Source organism: Arachis duranensis, chromosome 10 (genome assembly GCF_000817695.3).
Source record: "Arachis duranensis cultivar V14167 chromosome 10, aradu.V14167.gnm2.J7QH, whole genome shotgun sequence".
NCBI lineage: Eukaryota > Viridiplantae > Streptophyta > Magnoliopsida > Fabales > Fabaceae > Arachis > Arachis duranensis.
This window is the reverse complement of record NC_029781.3, coordinates 96,280,853-96,290,976: the sequence shown is the minus strand read 5'-3', so window position 1 is coordinate 96,290,976 and position 10,124 is coordinate 96,280,853. Positions and strand designations below refer to the sequence as shown.

The following is a 10,124-nucleotide window of genomic DNA, read 5'->3' as shown; positions in this document are numbered from 1 at the left end:
AAGAAAGAGAAAACTAACATGAAATTACTCTAGGCAAGCCAATAGTCTCGAGGTAGAAATAAAATTAAACTAGATAGGGTCATTAAGGTGCTTTATGTGTAGAATATCGGTGCTCTCCTCATTGGCTGATACTTTAATGTGGTGACATGTTTCTTCTACAAATCTTCGCTTCTCTATGCTCTGCAGAAAGAGGCAAAAATATCAAGCTTAATTTAGCTAAAGAGAACAGCATTTCATCACACATCAATTCAAATAACAAGAAAATTGTTTTCCAACATGATTATACACAGATGCAACATCAGAATCTGCTGTTTCTATCAAGAAAATGAGGTAAAGTACACGTTATGAATCCCATGCACAAATTCTACAAAGAATGATGCTAAAATATTCTCCTACTGTAATGCAGCAGGGCTCATATCACTGATGATGGAGGGAAGATCAAGTTTGGAGATAAATCACATTTACAAGATGGAACTTGGATAAATTTTAATCATAAAGATAGTTTGCTATACTCACCTTATAGAAAGTAGGCAAGGAATTGTACATAAAATGAAGTTTTGGCATGTAAAAATAAATATATGAACCAAGAAGAAATGAAATATTCAACCTTAACTTCTATTTCTAAAAATAGCATCTACTCAATTAGAGTTATCACTTATCAATATCAAATTACAACGGGTGTAATGTTAATTGAATATAGCCATTATTCCATTCCGACATACCACTTATCCACAACGGAATGAGATATGAACTACATTTACATTGAGATCAAATGATGGATGGATGGTATATTGCCCGGAGTACAATTACAACTATATTAAAGAAACATTTCTATGAAATTCTTATAAATCTAAATTGGGTTCATCAAAACTTTTAAGGTTATCAAGATATAACAATGGTTGATGGGCAAATGAGCCAACACCAACGTGTGAATTCAAATTTGCTGAAGGTTGCTCCTCAAGTGGCTTTTCTCTTCTGCAGTCGCTGTAGCTTCTGCCACTTGAGGTAGATCTGGTATGACAATCCAGTGAATACCATACAAACACAACCCCATTGTTTTGTTGAAAGCGGATTTCCACTCAACAGAGAAGATACCACTATGCTAACGAATTTGCGAGTGGTAGTAATGGTGGTGTTAGCCAAAGAGCCAAATCGGCTTATTGTCAAAAAGATGAAGTTTTGGCCCACAGCACCACAACAGCAGAAGAGAATAATATCCCATGCCGCCTCTGGATGCTGTTTGCAGAAGCGAACAGCTTCAAATCCACTTCCACTGGGCCAGCCAAACATGTAAATCATATTGTATATGGTTCCCCATAAATTCATTCCCAACATAATATTCCAAGCACTTGTTTTAGGGTACCTGAGTAACAAAAACCAGTAATTGCATTAAATTAATAACACTTGCTATAGTCTTAAATATGAATCATCTCCCATTCTAAAATCTAAACATTGTTGAAAAGTCAACATTCAAACACCCGAAAAATAGAACTAAAATTTTTTTACATTTAGTGTCATTATCCTCATCATAATTTTACTTATACACATCATTATCTTGGAATAATGGGGAAAAGTCAGAGTCAATGAATCAAGAAGGGGGGGGGATGGATTATGTCAAGGAAGGACAAGAATCCAAAAGTTTTGCAGTTTACAAGCAATAAGACAGATCGAGAAACAAGGTTTGCTTATTTTACCTTGCTTTTAAGGAATCCTGAGTTGCATTTGTAAATCCATCAAATGTAAGGTTCAGGAAACATAGTCCATATCCAAGGGGAGCATTTGGATGTGCTAACTTGCTCATAGTCTTTGAGCTAGTCTGCCAATAAGCATAAGCAAAGATGAGAAATTTGAAAGCTAAGCTGCATTCTCAATCCACATGAATTTTTTATAGGCAACATGGGAAAGTGTATCCCTATAGTATATATTTTTGTATTATTCTGATAAGTTCCTAACCTTTAAAAGTGCAAATGTTGATACCCCTCCAGCAACAAGGAATGTACAGACGTATTCTGGAAAAGTGTATCTTATACCATACACTATAGTACCCATCAACATAACTGTATCACGGTAAAATGAGTACTTGTTATGAAATATAAAATAACTACTAAAAAGATGAGTACTTGTTATGGTAAAATGAGTACTTGTTATGGCAGAACGCTTTTATATAAAAAATGACCATAGGCTTCAGACTTCTCATTTTTACATACTTGGAGGTGGTAAGCAGTAAGGAAACAATGTTTTTTTTTTTTTCAAACTTCACCAAATAGATATCTTTAATCTCCTATAAGTATATAAAAGGATGTGAAACACAAATAGAAATGATTAAACACAATTGCATTACTACTCATAAATGCAAGGTTACTACGCGATTGGTAATAACATGGTGTTCCACCTAATGTGATTCTATTTGAACCCAAATAGACATAAAAAGGCTATACCACTTTGAATTGATTCGAATTATCCTAAATAAATTCAGTTTTTCTGGAGCATGAAATAGTGACAGTGATATACGTATGTTGACCTGGAATCATTTTTGAGGATTTTGTCAGTACCTGCAAGCAGACAACAAAGCAAATACACCACCATTAAAAACCAGTATACTGAAGACACAGAAATATATCACATCTATGCAATGGAGGTAGGTCCAAAATCTCTAAAAAGGCCTCTTTCCAAAAAAATAGTTTGAAGAGTTCATACAATGAAGAAAAGTAACATGCCTGAGCCGGGTAACTAATATACTTGAGTGCTTCAATTCCCATCGCTGGACCAATAGTGTTGGTAATTCCACAACTCCAGTAAGACCACCAATGTGCACCACCACTACTCCCACTTGACCATATCTTAATCACTGTATTATTATAATTTTGCAATATCAAATTAACGTAAGCAATCACACTAAAACGCGCACAAACACAAAACAGAACAAACATAATTTCTTTCGTTCTACACTGTAAGTTGCAGAAATGAAAGAACCAAACAAAGAAGTAAAAGAGGGGCTCACTTATGTAAGACCATATCAAACAAATCACATTCTGCGCCAAGTTCAGAAATGCAAGGTGCTCAAACCTCTCGCCATTTGGACCGAACCGCTTTGTGGATCTGACTCATTTTAAAAAGAAAAACGAGTTCAGAAACGAAATTTAAAAATTCGTAACAGAAATGATTGAATCAGCGTGTCTTACAGAGTTTCCTGAAGAACGCCTTGGTAGATGTAGGCAGACCAGATGCCGGCGACACAGAACCCCAGAACCAGGAGGCGGCGGAGACCGGATCCGTGAGCCTCCATGAATGAAACGACGGCGTTTTGAGGTTTATGTACTTTAATTAATAATTATGATGATGAATGAATGCCACGATATGTGTGTGCTTCGGGAGAAAGACGGGAATATAGGAGAGTGGATCGGTGCGCGCCAACTTACGTCGAAATTCCACGTGCACGTTTCTTATTGGTTTCATATACACAGTGACTCTTCTCATTCGCTGATGCTATAAAGTGGTGACATGTTTCTTCTACAAATCTTCACTTTCATACCTTTACTAGAGCAGAACCCGTGCTACGCGCTGACATGAACAAAATAACTACACACACCCTCTATTTAAAAGTCAATTAAATGAATATAATTATATAAATGATTTATTTTTTAACAAAAAAATTGCATTCGATTGCGTAATAATTACATGTTGTTTCAAATTAAAATTCTAAGTCTTTTTAGATTTGACTTTGGACAGAGCAAATGTAACAATAAATAATATTCACATTATTTGCTAGACCAACAATGATTCATTAAGGAGATGATATACCATAACTATAAATATATGCAACTATAAAACACATAATGTAAGTTATGTTCATAGTTATTAATTACTATAATATAAAGAAAATTATAAAAAAATAAAAACAAATTTTTTTTATCACAAAATAGACAACTTATCTCTTCTAATGTTTAACATTCCATTATGATAAATTATTTAAATTTCTGGGTAAATAGTTAAAAACCATCGCATATACACAGTTTTATCACATTTATTATACATTTTTAATACGTCTTTTTCTTGTTGAAAAATTATTAAAATATTTTTTCAACTTCTTTTACACAAATCCTAAAATTATTCTTTTGAATTTTAAAATTCAATTCTTTTCTCTCCGATCCTAATTAACTTATTATTTTCTTGTTAATAATAAAATATAAATTTCGATAATTAATCACATGTCCCAAAAATAAAATAATAATGAGACATTGGTACAGAACCTTTCTTTAACTCTTCTCATTTAAAAATAGAATAAATATGGTAAAAAGTTCCATCAAGAAGATGACTAAATAAAAAAGAATTAATTAGCAAAGTTAGATGGCCAAAAAATGTTTTCAATAGTAGAAATTTAGTACTCCTAAGTAAAACAATTAAACCTTGTTCCTCCAAAAAATTATAAACCTTGTTTGACAAAGCTATAAACTAATAAAATCTCTTTCAAGGTTAATCATTCAATTTTCTTTAGAATCATTCTTCTAATTTTCAAATTTTGGTAAGAAAAATAAATTAAAATTAGAAAAACTAATACTCAAATAAAATTACGGTAAATAAATAAAATTGAGGAGGAATAAAAAGTAATATAATAGAAAATTCTAAACTTTTAAATGAAGAAAATTATTAAAAAATTTGTTCAAACATAAATAGTGTCTTAACGTAATATTTTTCACAGTATAACATAATACTTTCAAACACAAAATGATAGTTAACTTAAATAAATGTAAAATTTTACAAACTTATTTTTTATCATCTACACAGGTAAAGTACTCCCTTGAACTAAAAATAAATAAAAACAATGAATATAGTTTTTTCCTAGAAACAAAACAATAAAAAAATTATATTATGGCATCTAAATTATATTCCTTTGATTAATGTTTTCTTGGGGTTCACTTAAAACGACTAGATTCGATCACAGCAGTTTGTGGAGTTATCATTAATGTTGCAACAAGTTCATGGTGAGGTTGCAATCATCGGAGACTTCAATGCCATCACAAACCAGCATGAAAAAAGAGGGCGAAAATGAGAAATTTCCTACTTTCATAGGCGAAAATGAGAAATTCCCTGCTTTCATGGGATTATTCACAGTTGTTTTAGATTACTCATTACTATTCTGGCCTCTGCCTCGACCACGTCTGCGTCCACGAGTCATCATTTGGTTCCTGTTCACACCAAACAAGTAATATCAAGGGGGTCCGTCTCAATATTTTAGTCTAATACTTTAAAGTCTCAAATGCATGCTCATAAACAAATATGCCACATATATCAATTAGATATCCTAATTATCGTATACACATAAGTAGAGTATGCCCAGAAGCATAGCCAGTCCGCACCTTAGGCTTTACAGGAATGAACCACTCTGATATCATAATGTAACACCCTACCACATAAAGCCTTATGCTTAAGTCGTAAAGTAAGGGTGGCAAGGTATTACTACCTCTAAAAGAAAAGACTTATATGTATATAATTAGAAGAAATTGTAACCAGGAGCCTTGAAGAAGAAGTTACGCAAGAACAAAACCGAAAATTCGCGTCACACTCGGACAGATACACGTAAAGCGGATAGGTAAGATCAAGAGGAAGGCTAAAAATATTATATATACAGATTAGGATTCCAAAATATAGTTAACAAGTTCCGAACTCGACCTGCGAAGTTAAGGTCGGCCAAAATATACAAACATATATATACATAACCCAAAGTTTTTTCCAAAACATAAATAAAACATCTGTTTCTCCAAAATCAATCTATGAGGGGGCAGAAATAAAAAATATACATTGAAGAGTCTATATACATTTATGTACATAGCCTAAAACAAAATATGACAGCCCAAAAGATAGCTCTTCACTTGTATGGAGGGTCTCCAGACGCTCAACGATGTGCCTCTTAACCTACATCTGAAAAACAATATCATATGTGTGGAATGAGAACCGGGAGTCCTCAGCATGGTAAAGGTGCCCGCATAATTAATATATAAGGTCTCGGGAGAGTCATAGGCATTCCTAGAACTTCGATACTCAGATTTAAACTTAAAGAAGCATACTAAACCAAAAATTCGGAAATCTATTTATGGATTCTAATTCTAATCTAACATTAACATAACATTTCACTTTCTGTCTCCTCTAACCTTCCGAATCACCCGTGGAACATCCCCCTCCCCTTTACACCCTCCTTCAAGATGGGTCTCTCAGAAAACATGCACTTACAATTCAAGTAAGGAAAACACATATAGAATACAAATACGGTTAATAGGCAATTAGTAGATAAGCATAGTTAATTAAATAATTAGGCAAAGCAAGATAATGCACACTCAAGCAAATTATACAAATGAACATGATGTATACCTGTCCTATGACTTATGAGTCTTATATGTCAGTTATATAGCCAATCCGACATGTCCTGGTATCTAACCATGGACAGACCCCTTGTGCGCATTTCCCCAAGCTCAAAATTATCCATGGAGAGAACTCCAAGCTCAAATCAATATATATATATATATATGTACATGCCCATGGGGGAACCCGGGGAGTTAAAGTGTCCGGTCACATATTGTGACAGAGAGTTAACATAGTATTGAGTCTCAACCTGAAGCAGGTACCCGGAGAAACTCGTGTCTCAAATAATTTAATCACAATTCATCATTGTCAATGTCATTCTCAATCATGTCTCATTCAATCTCAAATTCGTCATTATTGTTTTCATAATTACCAATTACTTCTCTTTCAGCATTATCAACACCCTATTACGCAGTTAATCATTTCATAGCTCTCCTTCAATGTCTACTTAACCTATTCAATATGCTCACCCTAATTCTGATCTAAAGTTTAACAACTCACCATGAGACCCCTAATCAGGTGTTAAAAAGGTTTGGAAAGCTAGAGAATAGGTTTTAAACTCAAAAGTTCAACTTTTATCCAAAACCACCAAAGCATAAGTTTTTCCAAAATTTTCAATTCAAAGTCCATCATATCACAACCCAAAATATCCCCTCATGTCTCAAGCCATATTCACATGCTTTCCAAATCACTTCACAACATACCAACACTCAAAACCACACAATCTATTCAATAAATGCATTCATACAATCTCACCAAATCAAACACTAACCATTAACACTTCATATCAAATGCATATATCAAATTCATATATCATATCTACTTTCCATATCCAGCCACAATGCACATTAGACTTCCACAATCATTTCTATATCTATAGAACATGAACAATTCACATAATTCAGCTTATCCTGTGGTCAATTAACCTAAGTTTTCACGTGACATTAAATATTAATTACAAAAAACCAAAACCATACCTTGACCAATTTCTCTCAAACTTAAAACACCACAAAACCCCTCTTTGCAAGCTTTCTAACCTCCAAATTAAATTCAATGAGTCTCGGCCACCAAAGCTTGATTCCAGGCGTTCTAATTTACCAATTCAACTTAAATTCAATCTAATCTATAAAAATCACCACAATTAACACTAGGGTTCACAAAATTCGACAAACCACAAGGTTCTAGAGTTTTCTTACCGTACCCATTGATGATTGGGGTAAAACTCAATAATTATCCACCACTAAATCGAACCTAAATCATCAAAAACATCAAAACCTTCAATACCCATAACCAAGAATCACGAATTCAGTATAAGGGATAACTGGGAATGAATAACAAAGTTTCTTACCACTCTTTTCAAATCAAATTGAAGAGGATTCCGAGGTGAACACGTGGTCGCTGATGGCTTGTCAATCGGAGCTCCGTATTGAAAGTTATAAGGATTTGAAATTAGAAGTAGGGTGTTAGGGTTTTTTCGCTATTAATCTCTCTTCTTCAGCGTATCTCCAGGAGTGAAGGGGGAAGAAAGCTTGTTTTGGTGTTTTATAGGTTGGGCATTGGGCCTGATTTGGGCCCGATTCAATCGGTTCGATCCGTTGGCCCGATTTTGAGCAAAAAATCTTTAAAATTAGTGTTAAAATTCGTATTTTAAATATTTACTTCTCTAAACTATAAAATTTGAATTTTATAATTTCTTTGAGTAATAATTAATTTATTGGCTAATCATTTATTAATTTTACAGAGTTTACAGTATGCGGTTTTGGAAGTTAGATTATTCAGGATATATGGAAGGACAAAGTGGGGGGCTCACCTATGTATAGCTTAGTAGGCACGAGTTTGTAGCATGGCAGAAGAGGAGCAGATCAAATTCTAAAGTGAAAATTGATGAGCATCTTCAATAAATTGAGGAATTGCGAACCATAGGGACATATGGTGGTGAGGAGATGACAAAGTTAGAGCGTATTGAAAGATATCACAATGAGAAAATGTATTGGAAGGAAAAATGTATTGGAAAGATGTCCAGCTTAACTCCCATTTCATACATCAAGCCATTGCTTCTTGTTCTTAAGGTAATGTATGAACTCATGGGCAATAAGGATATTATTTGAAATAAGCCTCCCTTTAATGAATGCACTCTGAAATTGACTGATCAAGTTGTTCATAATAGGTTGGAGTCTGTGAACAATTACCTTTGACATGACTTTATAGATAATCGTGAAAAGACTGATAGGCCGAATTTGAGACATACTGCTGGCATCCGAAACCTTCAGAATAAGGCATATTTAAGTGCGATTAGATCCCTTAAGAATCCTCCCACCAGCGAAGAAGCTACATACGACTTGAAAGACATCATCACTAACAATATCCCAGTAACATTGAAATAACTTTGCCATCATGCCATCTTCACCTAGGGAACTTTGAGGGTAGATGCTGAATGTTGCTCTCTTGACTTTCTCCCTAGAAACTGGTCTACATAGCCTTTGATTCATGGCAGCTGTGGCCTTAGGCTCAAAATTAGTAAAAAGCGGTTATGGATCTGTATGACAAGCGGAGGTGAATATATTCTTGAAATCCTTTCAATCATTTTCGCAATATCAGCGTTTGTGGACGCAACATCCCCATTCTCACCAAACAGTCTCCATATGCGATTCCGCCGAGTTCTAGTCCTAAACATCTAATGAAAGAATTTTGTGTTTTGATTCCCTGCTTGGAGCCATTTAACTCTAGATTTTTCCTTTCAATACATTTTCTCACAAAACAAACTAATTTAAGGGGTTCAGATTAACAAGAGGTGCCTCGAGTCAGCCACATGTTATTTGCAGATGATTTAATCCTCTTTAACAAAACTACAAAACTAAACTGTGAGAAAATTCTGGACCTATTGGACCATTATCGAAGTTTCAGTGGACAGCAGGACAATTTGAGCAAGTCAACAATCTTTTTTAGCCACAATACTCCAATGGAGACTTGGCACCAGCTAGTTAATGCTCTCCATATTAACCACATTGGGGCGCAAGATAAATATCTTGGACTTCCAGTTGTGGCTAATAAATCCAAGTTGTCTACTTTCAACTTGATTAAAGAAAAAGTTCGGGAAAAAGCCCAGAATTGGAAGCGCAACCTATTCTCGGCAGGAGGAAGATTGGTATTAATTAAAGTTATAGGGGAGGCTATACCAATCTATTTTCTATCATGCCTTCGATTGCCGGATTCTCTGATTATGGAGATTCACAATATCCTGGCTCAATTTTGGTGGGGTCAAACGGGGAAGAACGCAAGTTGCATTGGCTTAGTTGGGAAACTATGACATGACCTAAGAAAGAGGGAGGTTTGGGACTAAAAGACCTCAGGGCCCAGAATCTTGCTCTCTTAGAAAAACAATGATGACACTTAATTACTAATCCTAATTCACTCTTAGCTAGAATCCTCAAAAATAGATACTTTAAATAGTCTGACGTAATGAAAGCAGAGGTTAGAGTATTATTTTCCTAGAGTGAAATAATTGGATGGGTAACAAAAGATTAAATAAAATCATTCAAAGATTAGGGCTCAAGCTATCCAGCTACTGTAGTGGTGGAATCGACAGTGAAGTTGTGCAGAGAACTTCAACAACACTCAGGGAGGAGCTTGAGCCCTAATCTTTGAATGATTTTATTTAATCTTTTGTTACCCATCCAATTATTTCGAAGCTATATTATTGTTTCTTTTCTCTATTGCTAAGCATTCTATGGGAGATCCCCAATTTCTGATTGTAAGTCGTAATTTGG

General features: G+C 34.5%; 1 protein-coding gene across 1 annotated transcript; it reads right to left on the bottom strand.

The window, feature by feature from the left end:
- Positions 1-669: 669 nt before the first annotated feature.
- Positions 670-3,365, bottom strand: LOC107471096 (UDP-galactose/UDP-glucose transporter 3). The gene is made up of 7 exons (XM_016090544.3): positions 3,183-3,365; positions 3,002-3,099; positions 2,718-2,848; positions 2,522-2,552; positions 1,954-2,057; positions 1,695-1,816; positions 670-1,363 (listed from the first exon to the last, which is right to left on the bottom strand). The coding sequence occupies exons 1-7, from the start codon at positions 3,284-3,286 to the stop codon at positions 958-960; spliced, it is 996 nt and encodes a 331-aa protein (XP_015946030.1). The 5' UTR covers positions 3,287-3,365; the 3' UTR covers positions 670-957.
- Positions 3,366-10,124: the final 6,759 nt, after the last annotated feature.